The sequence below is a fragment of the Gorilla gorilla genome, chromosome 15 (assembly GCF_029281585.2).
Source record: "Gorilla gorilla gorilla isolate KB3781 chromosome 15, NHGRI_mGorGor1-v2.1_pri, whole genome shotgun sequence".
NCBI lineage: Eukaryota > Metazoa > Chordata > Mammalia > Primates > Hominidae > Gorilla > Gorilla gorilla.
The window spans coordinates 116,633,862-116,647,734 of NC_073239.2; the positions used below are offsets into that span (position 1 = coordinate 116,633,862).

The window sequence follows — 13,873 nt, forward strand, 5'->3', positions numbered from 1 at the left end:
TCAAGGAACTGTGACAGTAGGTAGTCAGGCAGACATGAGCAGGGCAGGAGAGGGTCCTCCCCCAACAAGGAATGTCAAGTGGCCATCAGGTGATGGTCAGGCAGTTGATAAACTGCTTCTCTCAAATAATAATTGGTCGCAGCCAGTGCCAGGGAGAGGCAGTCTCCCAACAGATGGAAACACCTGAAGCTGGTGATCAGCTTCCCGATAAGATCTCAGGAGCTGGGCGAGTGGGCTCAAGCATGCACACTAAGAGGCAAAATGGCAGCGATTAACTGGTAGATGACCTTCCTCTAGGAACACCGGTAAGGGAAAAACACCTCAAATGAGCGCGCACATAACTTCAGTAAACACAGCTGTGCATTCCGCCCCTCCCAGCTGCTGACAGGCCACCGCGCACGCAGACAGCCCGCCCCAAGGGAAGAATCAGGGGCGAAGAGAGATGCAACCCCCCGGGAGCATGCCAACCTACAAAACCCCGAGTCAAAGGTCAAGCCACACACTTGCCTCTCTCAAGTCACCTGCTTGGCCCTCTTCTAAGTATACTTTACTTCCTTTCATGCCTACTCTAAAACTTTTTTTTTTTTTTTTTTTCTGAGACGGAGTCTCCCTCTGTCACCCAGGCTGGAGTGCAGTGGCGCAATCTCGGCTCACTGCAAGCTCCGCCTCCCGGGTTCACGCCATTCTCCTGCCTCAGCCTCCCCAGTAGCTGGGACTACAGGCACCCGCCACCACGCCCAGCTAATTTTTTGTATTTTTAGTAGAGAAGGGGTTTCTCCGTGTTAGCCAGGATGGTCTCGATCTCCTGACCTCGTGATCCGCCCGCCTCGGCCTCCCAAAGTGCTGGGATTACAGGCGTGAGCCACCGCGCCCGGCCTCTAAAACTTTTAAATACATTTTCACTCCTGCTCTAAAACTTGCCTCTCACTCTGCCTTACGCTCCTCAGTCGAATTCTTTCTTCTGAGGAGGCAAGAACTGAGGCTGCTGCAGACCCATATGGATTCGCTGTTGCTAACAGTACCATTGTTCCAGGGGTCTGGAGAGACAAGGCAAGAGAAAGTCCTCTCCAGACAGTGCGATGCACTGTGTAATCTCAGGGAGCCGTTCCACAAACTGGATACTAAATGTGATGCCATCACATTTCTTTTCTAGCTAACCACCCCAACCCACCTTCCAGCGCGCAGGAATCCACACCCTCCTTCTTGCAGCCTCATCCTCCCTCCAAATTGCCCTCAAGCCCCGGAGCTTTCACAGCCCACAGGGGACCTGGTGGCTCCGTTCCACACCTCACCCCAGCAGGGCCAGCCTGAGTTACCCTGTGTGCCTGCGGCTGCCTGTCACCGCCGCCACACGGGGGCGCCGTAGCAAGCCAACATCCCCGAGTCCAACTGGGAGGCCGGGCCAGGCGCCCGGGGAATGGATGCCCTGCTGCCCACCTGTCCAGGCTGCGGTGGCCCCGAGGGCAGAATTCCCGCCTCCTCCGTGCTGGGCACGGCTGTTAAGACTTGGCCCTCTCCGTCGCCCCTCAGCGCACACCCCTAACGGCCATGTCCCATGTCCCTAGCTATACCTGGGAAGGCGGTACCAAGGTCCCCTTCGTTTTCCAACCCCCAACCTCTCCAGGACTGGCTCAAGCGTGGGGCAGGGGCATTGCCTCTTCTCAGAAACCCAGCAGCATCTACACTCACTGGGCCTCTACCTCCAGCCCGGGGGACCTTTACCTGGGCTAGGAGTGGGCACACCTGGCCTTCCCCTGCCACGACTTTCACGCTGGGTGGTCCCTCGGGATAGGAATTGGGAACTAAAACGCCCAGAATTGGCCTCATCTTCATACGGGATGGGCAAGGAGACGCGGGTTACGACAGAGGTGGAAGCCCTGGTCATTATTTCGAAAATACCTTCTCCTCCGCTACCCCCGCCTCCCCGGCACATTTCCCGCTTTCCCTGGAGGGCGGACCCAGATTTTCATCCCTCCAACTCCAACTCCTTCGGGCCTGAGCCAGCGCCTCAGATGGGGCTTCGCCTGGTCTAGGAGGGTCCGCAGGCCCCCGAGTCTCTGGGAGAACAGCCTCCGGCCACGCCGTGCGCTCTCGGTCGCACACACAGGTGTCCCTGGGTCCCGCAGGATCCTGCCACCAGCCCGCGGGCCCCGCTGGCGGACCACGGGCGCTAGGCGTGGACTGTCCGGGCGGAGGAGGCGCCCCGGGGCAACTGGAGAACAACTTTGGGGGTCTGGGGTTCCAAGGAGAAGTTTGGGAACAGTCGGCGTTATGCGGACTTTTGCAGGCTGGGATGGGGTTTCCGGGCAGGTTTGGGGGAAAAAGGAAGGGGCCTAAGACCGCGCGCGGAAAGATGCCGTTATTTGGAGGCGCCGAAGCGGGCGGAGCCAGCCAGCAGGACTTCGCGCCGCCGCCGGGCCAGAGCGCTGAGGATCGGCGTTGCCAGGGACAACGCGTTCTGGGCGGAGCTGCTGCTGGGGCGGACCTGAGTCTGAAGAGGTGGGGGCGGAGCCTGGGGGGCTGAGCCAGAAGCGGAGTTGTGATTGGTGAAGACCACATGCTCGGGGCGGGGCCTGGGCTGGGGCGGTGTGGAGGTTGGGGCGGAGCTTTGGGGGGCGGGGCGGGGCGGGGGCGGGCCCGGAGCGCCGGAGCCGAAGGCGGAGACGTGGTTGGCGGGGACTGTGCGCCCTGGGAGGGGTCGGAGTCGGCGGGGGCGGAGCCGAGCGGGCGGGGAGGGTGCTGGGTCGCGCCGGGCCTGGGGCCGAGGCGGCGCGCGGCGCTGACAGCTGAGTCGGCTCGCGGCCTCCCGGCCCCCTCGGCGCCCGGCCCGACCCTGGCCTGGCCTGTCCCGGAGCCATGAGCCCCGGGCTGCTGCTGCTCGGCAGCGCCGTCCTGCTCGCCTTCGGCCTCTGCTGCACCTTCGTGCACCGCGCTCGCAGCCGCTACGAGCACATCCCCGGGCCGCCGCGGCCCAGGTGAGCGGGGCTGGGGGCGGGGCCTGGCTGGGGCGCTGGAACTGGGGGCCTGGGGGCAGCGTCTAAGCCGGCGTCCAGGCCGGGGGTCCGGCCTCGCCTATTGCGCGCGGCCGCTGGGAGTCGGCGGCCCGGAGAGGGGCGCTAACTATTCTTAGTAACAAATTACTCACAGCCGCAGCAGCTGGTGGGCGCCCACCGCGCACAGCTGGGCCCCACAAACGTGATGGCAGCGACAGCCCTTTCAGGTAGGCGCTATTGTTACCCCATCGTACAGACGAGGAGACTGAGGCGCGCAGAGGCGAAGTCACCTGCCCAAGGTCACACGGTTGGTAAGCCTAGATTTAAGCCCAGGTCAGCCTGCCTCCAAAGTGGGCGCTGTTAACTTTGGGACTTGGACAGGGTCAGCCTGGATTGGAGCACGCTGTACTTCAGTCATGTTTCCTTTTGCTTGTATTTCTGTTCTGGGACACCCCATTTGTCTTCTCCTTAGTACTTAAAATTGCATTCTTGGTCCCCACCCCCACGCAACTTACACCCCCCTCAACTTGCCAACCCCCCCCCAGCTTAGCTTTGTGAAGCTTAAATTAAATGTGTCATTTCCCTGCTCCAAGGGCTTCCCATCACTTGACAACTAAATGCAGTTCTAAATTAAGTCGGCTGCATGGCCCGCGAGGCCCCTGCCGAGCACTCAGAACCCACTCTGCAGCTTGCTCTTCCCTCTTGCTTTCTCACTACTGCCCCCAGCCTTTCTTCTCCCGGCCTCCCCCCCCCCGCCCCTCCCCCCGCCCCTCCCCCCGCAGCTTCCCTCCCCCCGGGTCCTTTTCTCAAGCCTGGGCCTGGCGGGCTTCTTCCTCTGCTCGTCTCAAACAGGCCTTGCCCAGCACCTTGTGTAAAGACCACCGAGCCCCAGACTTCTCAGGGGCCATCACCTCTGAAGTTACCTTCTTTCCACCTGTTGACTGTCTGTTCACCTGTTGACTGTCTGTCTCCCCCTCTAGAATGTGAGCCCCGGGAGGACAGGGACACTCTGTGTTCGCTTGTGTATCCCCAGTGCCTGGCGTGTTGCAGATCTCAATAAATATTTGTTGAATGAATGAATAAACAATTGTATTAGACACACTTTTTAAAATCTCAGGACGTGAATATTCTGGAAGGCACCCTTCTCCAGCACAAGCCAGATGTACTGGCGTTAGAAGCCTGAATCTCTGCTTGATGGGTTCAGGAAAGATCTCTGTGGCTGGTGACATAGGGAGGCACCTGTTCTCCCTGCTGGCTCTCTGCCCTTCTGGTGCTCTCTCTCTCTCTTCTTGCTTAGCTCCTCTGCCTTCTACTTTACCTGGATGCTTCTTCCCCCAGCCTTCCAGGTTTGGCTTCAATGCTAACTCCTCAGGGAGGTTCCTGCTGCTCCCCCAAAAATATTATGTTCATTTTATAAACCCTGAAATCACTGTAATTTTCCTTTACAGCATAATGTTAATTGGGCAATTATTTGTGCAAGTTTTTGTTAAGTGTCTGTCTTTTCCATGGGCCCCCTGTCTGTCTCAGTCACTGCTGCATCTCCGACATGTAGCAGCACATGGTACATGCATAGTAGACACTCTATCAATAGCAATTCAAGGTTGAATGGTGGAAATCTCCCATAAGTTCTGTGATGGACACTATCACCCTCTCAAGTTTTCAGAGAAGCCATCAGCACTTAGAATTGAATGAGTCTGGTGCTTGTTCTGATAAGTTTCATCGTTACTTGGTCTTCTCATAAACTCAAATGACCTGTTCTGGTCTCTGTGTCTTGAGAAAGCAGAATTTAAATCATCTTAAAAAAATTGAAATGTAACTTGCATTCCATAAAATTTATTCTTAAGTGTATGATTCAGTGGTTTTTAGTATATTCACAGCACTGTGCAGCCATCGCCACCAATTTCAGAACTGTTTTGTCACCGCAGAAATAAACCCCGTACCCATTAGCCATCACTCCTCATTTTCTCCCACCCCTCACAGCCCTGGCAACCATGAATCTGCTTTCTGTCTCTGTGGATTTGCCTATTCTGGACATTTCATATAAATGGAATCATACAATATGTGGCCTTTTGTGTCTGGCTTCTTTCACTTAGTATAATGTTTCAAAAGTTCATTCATGTAGTAGCATGTATCCTTATTGCTTTCCTTTTTATGGCTAAATTCTTCCCAAATCTTATACCACAGAGTCTACATGTGACCTGAGTGTGTGGGGTGCGGAGGGAGGAGTGGGAGGAAGATGAATATAATCATGATTGGGCTATTTATTCTAAGGAGGTGAACTGAACAATGCATATATAAAAAGATTTTGGATTAAAAATTGGTTAGTGGTCAAATATAAAACTGCACTAAATGAAAGTTCTGGAACCTCTTCTAGCAGAAACCCGATGCCTTGACATTAAAAGCCTGGATCTTTAAACTATGATTGGCGATACTGTGGTTGACGAGAGATCTGTGTGTTGAGTCTCCAGTAGTAGCATTTGTCCCGGGTACCCCAGGGCTTTGCCAGCTGGCAGGCAAGGAACCCTCTCGCTGCAAGAGGCAACTCTTCATCTTCCTCATTCTACAGGAGGCCCTCCCTCAGTGCCCCTCCTCTGTGCTTTTCTTACCACATCCTACTGCACCGATCCGTGTAACAGCTGAAAACTCAGACCCCCACACTCAGATCCCACACAAACACCTGTAGCTTCTTTATTTCTCTGTCACTGTTCTAACTTTCCTCATCAGCCCCTACTCTCCTGGTAATGTGGGAGTGGATGTAAACTTGACAGTGAAAGGTCTTTCTCTCCCAATTTTTATTTATTTGGGGATAAATTGACTCCTCCTAGACAGTGCTGGTTCCACTCCGATTTGCCCAGTTGCTGGGGTGGGGCTGTTCAGCAAGGAGCAGGGTGGCCAGCCATGGGGGAGCCCCACAGCTGGCTCTGGTGGGTGGTGCATCTGATGAGCTTTGGGTGCCCAGCTGAGCACTCGCCACCCTGCCCCTCTGGCATGAGCCACAGTCGTGGCCCCTCACCCTCACGCTTACCCCTAGTGGGTAGCCCACTCCTCCACTACTGGAGCATTCCCTTCATCCCTCTGGGTGACTTCACCGTGGGCTCTCCAGATGGCCTCTGCTCGTTCACTGGCCAAGGTTTTCTCTGCCCACAGGAGAGCTTGGGTCCCCACTCAGCCAATCATGATGTTGCAGGAAACTGGATGTGCTGGAGAGGTGTAGGGTGGTGGGCGGTGGGGGATTGCCTCTCCTCTCTCCCAGGGCTGCTCTGCCGTGTCCAGTCTATCACCAGAGACATGCCAAGTGGGCTTCTGCCTGCCGGGGCGCTGAGCAACAAGTCCCCATGTCTGGCCATGGTGTTAGACTTACCTGCTTGTTTTTAACACCTAGGTCTTCCTGTTCTGTTGTCGCCTCCCCAGCGCCCCCTGCAGGTGCCAGAAGGAATGGGGTTTTTTCCCCTTTCTTGGTGGACCATGAGGACCCCACCCCTCTCTGTGCCCTCTGTCTTCCTGAGATGGCACTCACCTTCCCATGTGGCAGGGAACCCCAGGGGTTAGGGTGGAAGCTCTGGGCTCAGACTCTGTCCTCACTTAAGTGACTCAAAACTGAGAACATTCCCCCAAAATGTGAGCTTTGGGAAGCGACAATGAGGACACTAGATTACTCTGGAAATACATCCAGGCATGTGTGATGATCACAGCCCATCTTCCTGCAAGTTCAAGGCCACTCACCTGGCGTGGGCCTCCACTGCGGGCAGGCGGCCACCCTGTACTTCCTTCCCCAGGGCGTTTATTCGCCTACTCTCCCTTCCTGCTTCAGTCCCCATCACCTCCCCCTCCATCCGCACTCTCAGCTTTTATTCTTGCCTCCTACTTCCCTGAGCAAAGGGAGCAGCCGGTGAGAGTTTCCTTCCTGGGCTCCACTGAGCAGCTGCCCACCTCCCGCCCCAGGCCCACGCGCACCTTCCAGCTGTTCTGGGAGGGTAGCCCAGGCCAACCTGCCCCCTCTGCTCAGCAACCCTGTCCTAGGAGCACCCCCACCTCCAAATCAGCACTTTTCCTCCTCTTCTGCATCATCCCCATTTTTATATAATATGTAAGAATTCAAAGCTTGGAACAAAACCTTTCCCTTCACCTTCTCATTCCCTGTAGCTGCCGCCCCCTATGGTAACCCACCTGGCTGACTGCCTGCCTTTGGGCCTCCCTTTTCTCCCCTCTGGTTCTCTCTGCCACATACCTCTCCACCAAACTTGCTGGGGGCTAGGTTCCCGGTGATCTCCGTGTTGTCGCACCCAGCCGTCAGCCCTGGATCCTCGTCTGACCTGGCCCCCAGCAGCCTGGGCAGAGCCGATGCCCCCTCCGCCTTGTCCCGCATCCTCCTCTGGCTTCTCACCCACTCTCCTGGCTCTCTTCCCTCCTCCCCAGTGCTCCCGCTCAGTCCACTTGGCTGGCTGTCCCTATGTTCCCAACTTCTCAGTGATGGCTTAGTTCTTGGTCCTCTTCTCTGTCTGTATCCATTCCCTTGTGGCCTCATCCAATCACTGGGCTGGAAATACCACTTCTCTGCTGTGGGCTCTCAAATTTATGTCTCTAGCCTACAGCCCTTCCCTGGGCTCCAGATCTGAGTGTCTAACTTCCTGCTCAATAGTCCACCACAAACCTTACCGCTCCCAAGCCAAGCTCCTAATTTCATCTGCTTGTCTGAGATTGGTCCCCCCAAAGCTGATCCTGAGATAAGAAATGAAGTGTAAGTAGTTTAGGAGGTGGGGGATGATCCCAGGTTGAGCAGTAGGAGGAGAGTGGATAAAGAAGGTAAACAAACCAATAAAACAAGTTACCTCTTGGGGAAACAGGTGCAATTCCCTGGGAACCCTGGGGACTTGTGTAGAGCACATGCCCAGAGCTACCCCAGAAGTGGAGGGGCTGAGGTCAGTGGTGGAGGGCTGCTCAAAGTGGGTTCACCTCCTGTGGGCAGAGCCAGAGACAGCCCTGGCAAATTGCAGGGGGTGGGCAAGGTGGCTCTGCCACCCCAACTGGCTCCTCCTCATCTTGGTAGATGGTCTCTCCATCCATTCTTCCAGCAGCCCAGGCCAAAAACACAGAGTCATCCTCACACCCCCATAGCCAAACGGCACGTTCCAGTACTCCGCCTCACAGAGCATTCAGAATCTGACCTCTTCTTATCATTGCCTCCGCTGCCCTGCTCTGTTCTGAGCCCTCGTCACCTCTCCCAGTCCTTCCCTGTCACTAGTGTCCCTGCTTCCTCCCCTACCCTGGTTACTCTCTGCACTGCTGCAAAACAATCCATTCAAACCCAAGTCAGATCCCATCTCTGCTCTGCTCAAAACCCTCTAGTGGACCCCAGCTCACCAAAGTCAAAGCAAAAATCTGGACCACAGCCCACAAGACTCTACATGACCTGCCCCCAGTCTTGGTGACCCCACCTTGTACTCTGTTTCCCTCAAGTACTCTGCCCGAGCCACACTGGCTTCCTCACTGTCCAAGCACACTCTGACCTCAGGACCTTGGCACCTGCTGTTCCCATTGCTTGGAAGGCTCTTCCCCCGCTTCTTGCAGGTCTCATCTCACAAGCCACCCTCTTAGAGGGACACTCCTTGCCCTGCCTGCATTAACCCATTTATGCCTGAGGTTGCAGTTTTTTGAATTTGAAAAATCAGACCTTGGTGATGACCTTGAGCAGTAGGACATAAATAACTTCCACAAGCTTAGCGTTCCAATAATGGAACACTAGGCATAAGTGGGTTTTAAACGGACACCCACACACTCATCCCCAGCCCTTCCTCTTCCCCGTACTCTGTTCTCTTTTTCTCCTATCACCCTCTGACATTGTCTTTACTTGTTTATTTACTCTCCGCCTTTCCCTGGGAGAATGTGATTTTGTTCTCACCCATTGGGGATGCTGCATTGAGCTTGGTAGGAATAAAGTCATACAGGAGACAGGAAGTCATGGGCCCCTTGGAATGAGCTTCAGGATGACACTGCACTGGCTTCTTTACAATTTGGTGAACACAGCAGATTTATATGACCAAACCATCCCTTGCTGAGACAGGCTTTGGGGAGCCCTGGTACCAGCTGTGCAATTGTGGGCAAATGACTTCACCCTTTCATCTCGGCTGTCCTATGTCATATGGCTAACAACAGACTGATCAGCCATGTGGGGAGGTTGGAGGGGCTGAAGCCTAGCGTGGTGCCCAGCGTGGTCAGTATTGGGGAATATCTGAGGGTGATCCCACACAATATTATTGAGTCCTTTCTATCTGCCAGCCCCCAACTTCTGTGCCAGGGAGACAGGAAAAAAAACTGTTTCTTCTCCAAGGGGGTCTTTGGAGCTGGTCAGACCTGGGTTTGCATCCTGTCTTCATTCTTACTGCCTGGTGTCCCTGAGCCAGTGCTGTAACCTCCCCATGCCTCGGTCCTCCTGTCTGTGAAGTGGGCCTAGTAATAAGATCTTGTGGGGAAGGGAGCGTTCTTTCCTGTTGACTGCTGGTAAGCCTAATGTTTCCTGTTTCTTCTAGTTTCCTTCTAGGACACCTCCCCTGCTTTTGGAAAAAGGATGAGGTTGGTGGCCGTGTGCTCCAAGATGTGTTTTTGGATTGGTGGGTTCTCATTTGTCATTTGTTGCCCTTACTCCAGGTTCCCTTGGGGCAGCTCCCCCAACCCAATCCAGCACACAGACTCCCAGCCTCACCTTCCCCTAGCCCAGGTTACTCCCAGCCCCAGCAGTTCCTCCCCTGAGTGGAGGCAGGTGAGGCTGGCTTGGAAGCCATGCTCTGCCATTCACCCACTGCAGGACCTTAGACCAGCCATCAGAAGCTCTCTGAGCCTCAGTTTCCTCATCTGTAAACTGGGTGGGGGGGTGTGACTAGGTAACAGTCATTGTTTGGTGTGACACTTTTTTACATTTTTCAAAGTACTTTCAAAGATGCGAATCATTTGATTCCCAGGACAACCTTTTGGGATAATCAAAGAAGGAGTGTTTCCAACCCTATTCCATGGCTGTGGAAACTGAGGCCTGCTGGGGGACATGACTCAGCAAGTGAGCAACAGGGCAGAGCCTTGCCCCCAGGGCTCCTGGGCCCCAGCACAGCACTCTTTTGGTAGCATGCATTGAGCACCTTCTGGGACGGGAAACATTGGTTTCTCTGCTGGGCGGGGTTGGTGATGGTCATACCTCAGGTGGTTGACAGTTTCCTTTGGGTCACTTTGGTTTCCAGGGCTAAGAAGTATGGACCTGTTGTGCGGGTCAACGTCTTCCACAAAACCTCAGTCATCGTCACGAGTCCCGAGTCGGTTAAGGTAGGAGGAAGAGTGGTTTCCATGAGGGAGTTCCCTGCCTTTCCTTGGGTTGGGGGAGTGAAGCCTGGTCCCAGAGACTTTGAATGAATGTTCCAGAGCCAGGCGCATTTTGGCTGGTTTCCCAAAGATCCAGAAAGGAATGGCATCTTTCCCTCTAAGCACCCACTCCTTGGGGACTCTTGCAAGCATTGCCGTTTGATGTGGGGAGTAGATGGGGACCTTGCTGTCCCCATTTGGGTTGGAAGTTTTGCCCAACTAGTGCACACACGTTTAGTTTGCCTCTCTTTGCCTCAGTTCCTTCATCTGTGAGATGGGAATTATAACCCTATCTCCAGGGCTATGATAAGAATTAAAAATTGATCAGTTTATTTAACAAATAATATGTCAAAACATCCTTAAAGAGTGCTTACTATGTACTTTTCTATGCACTTCACAATTAGTGACGCATTTAATCCTCATAGGAGTAGGGACTCTTATTAGTCCCTTCGCCAACATGGTGAAATCTCATCTCTACTAAAAATACAAAAATTAGCTGGGCATGGTGGCAGGCACCTGTAATACCAGCTACTCGGGAGGCTAAGGCAGGAGAATCACTTGAACCTGGGAGGTGGAGGTTGCAGTGAGCAGAGATCGTGCCATGGCACTCCAACCTGGGTGACAAGAGTGAAACTCCATCTCAAAAAAAGGGCCAGGCACAGTGGTTCACGCCTGTAATCCCATCACTTTGAGAGGCTGAGGCTGGTGGATCACCTGAGGTCAGGAGTTCGCGACCAGCCTGGCCAACATGGTGAAACCCCATCTCTACTAAAAATACAAAAATTAGCTGGGTGTGGTGGTGGGCGCCTGTAATCCCAGCTACTTGGGGGCTGAGGCAGGAGAATCGCTTGAACCCGGGAGGCAGAAGTTGCAGTGAGCTGAGATCGTGCCACGGCACTCCAGCCTGGGTGACAGAGTGAGACTCCATCTCCAAAAAAGAAAAAAAAGAAAGAAGTGAAATGAGGGAACCAAGGCAGGTGGCATTGTCTGTCCTGTCTACCATGAAGGTTCTAAGAATGGGTGTCTGCTGTGGAGTTGGCAGAACTGGGCTCAACTCTGGGCTCTGCCACCAACTGGCTGTGGGACCTTGGACAAGTTGCTTCATCATTCTGGGCCTCCATTTCCTCATCTGTGAAATAGAGGTGGTGCCTCTGTTACAGGGTGGTTGTAAGAATAGAACTAAAATAATATAAATGAGCCATCTAGCCCCTGCCTGGCACACAGCAATTGCTCAATAAACAATGATGCATTTTTTTTCTTACCGTGGGTGTGCAGCAGATGTGTGGGGCAATGCTCTGCAATGGAGGGTGGCTGTGGTGACTCTGAGAGGGATAAAATACAACTTACAGTCAAGACAAGGAGACAGGTTGAATGAATAACCAGGAATCTCTAGCAGAATGTTAAAAATAATTTTTCATTAAAAGTTTAATTTCAAACATAGACACAATTTAAGACTTGTAAAAGCATGCTACCAAAAACCATGCACACTTTCGTGATGCTTAATGCGAAAAGAAGTTTAAAGATATATATTGATATAGTGAATTATATTGATTGATTGATATTCAAATGTTAAACCAACCTTGCATTCCTGGTCATGATATATTATCTTTTAATTATTGTTAGATTTAATTTGCTAATATTTTGTTAAGAGTTTTTGTTTCTATATTTATTTGATTCTTGTAATGTCTTTGACTGGTTTTGACATCAGGTTAATACTGACCTCATAGGATAAGTTGGGAAGTGGTAACTTCCTCCTCTATTTTCTGTAAAAGTTTGTATGGGAGTGATGTTATTTCTTCTTTTAATATTTGATATAATTCACCAGTGAAGTCATGTGGGCCTGGAGTTTTATTTGAGGGAAATTTTTATTTTTTTTAAGTTACAAATTTAATTTTGTTTACATTGTATGTTTTAAATTTTAAATTATGATAAAATGCACATAACATAAAATTTACCATTTTAACCATTTTTAGGTGTAGAGTTCAGCTGCATTAAAGACATTCACATTGTTGTACATCCATCACCACCATCCATCTCCAGAACTTCTTCATCTTCCCTAACTGAAACTGTGTATCAATTAAACAATAACTCCCCATTCCCCTCCCCCCAGACCCTGGAAACCACTATTCTACCTTCTGTCTCCGTGAATTGGACTACTTTATGTGCGTCATACAGGTGTAATCATATGGCATTTGTCCTTTTGCATCTGACTTATTTCACTTAGCATAATGTTTTCAAAGTGAATTAATCTTGTAGCATGTTTCAGCATTTCCTTCTCTAGTTGACATATGGTATTCAGATTTTCTGTTTTCTTGAGTTTGATAATTCACATATTTCAAGAGATCTGTTCACTTCACATAATTTGCTTAAATTATTGGCATAAAGTTGTTCATGAGATTTTCTTTCTTCTTTTTTTTAATGTCTGTAGGATCTGTGATATGTTCCCTCTCTCATTCCTGAGAGTAGTAATTTGGGTTTTCTTTTTTTTTTTTTTCTTGATCAGTTCACCAAAAGGTTTATAAATTTTATTCATCTTTCCAAAGAAGTAGCTTTTAGTTTTATTGGTTTTCTTCATTGTTTGTCTTGTATTTCATTGATTTCTCCTCTTTTTTTTTTTTTTCTTTTTGAGATGAAGTCTTGCTCTGTCACCTAGGCTGGAGTGCAGTGGCGTGATCTCAGCTTATGGCAACCTCTGCCTCCCAGGTTCAAGTGATTCTCCTGCCTCAGCCTCCCGACTAGCTGGGATTACAGGCACCCACCACTGTACGCGGCTAATTTTTATTTTTTTGATAGAGACAGGGTTTCACCATGTTGGCCAGGCTGATCTCGAACTCCTGGCCTCAAGTGATTTGCCTGCCTCAGCCTCCCAAAATGCTGGGATTGCAGGCGTGAGCCACCACCCCCAGCCAATTTCTCCTCTTTCTTATTTCCTTTCTGTATTCACTTTGGGTTTAATTTGTTCTTGTTCTGATTTTTAGGATGGAGTTTAAACAATTGATTTTAGACATTTTTTCTGTTCTAATGTAAGCATTTAGAGCTATACATTTCCTTCTAAGCTCTGCTTTTGGACAAATTTACCACAAATTTTGATATGTTTTATTTTCATTTGGTTCAAAATATTTTCTAACTTCCCTTGTGACTTATTCTTTGAACCATGGATTATTTGGATGTATGTTATTCAATTTTTAAATATTAGGGGATATTCTAGATATCTTTCTGTTATTGATTTCTAATTTAATTCTGTAAAGTCAGAGAGAATACTCATCATCATAATTTCAGTCCTTTTAAATTAATTGAAATTTGTTTTATGGCCCAGCATATGGTTCATCAAAGTGAATGTTAATGAACCCTTAAAAAGAGTGTATATTGTGTTATTGTTGAATAAAGTGTTTTAGAAATGTCGATTAGGTCAATTTGGTCAATAGTGTTATTCAAATCTTTTAAATCCTTTCTAATTTTCTGTCTACTTGTTCTAGTGGTTGCAGGGCAAGGAATGTTGAACACTTCATAATCATAGATTTATCTATTTCTACTTT

The 13,873-nt window shown here is 50.8% G+C and overlaps 1 protein-coding gene across 2 annotated transcripts in view; it reads left to right on the forward strand.

The window, feature by feature from the left end:
* The first annotated feature begins 2,639 nt into the window (after window positions 1-2,639).
* CYP46A1 (cytochrome P450 family 46 subfamily A member 1) overlaps window positions 2,640-13,873 on the forward strand; it is a 42,978-nt gene continuing 31,744 nt past the window's right edge. Inside the window, exons 1-3 of one of the 2 annotated variants that reach the window (XM_031002032.3) lie at window positions 2,640-2,975; window positions 9,521-9,601; window positions 10,220-10,301. In XM_031002032.3, coding sequence (XP_030857892.1) covers window positions 2,857-2,975; window positions 9,521-9,601; window positions 10,220-10,301 — 282 coding nt within the window. In that variant the 5' untranslated portion in view covers window positions 2,640-2,856. The remainder of the gene's footprint in view (window positions 2,976-9,520; window positions 9,602-10,219; window positions 10,302-13,873) is intronic. The other variant, XM_055361530.1, reaches the window with a different exon arrangement.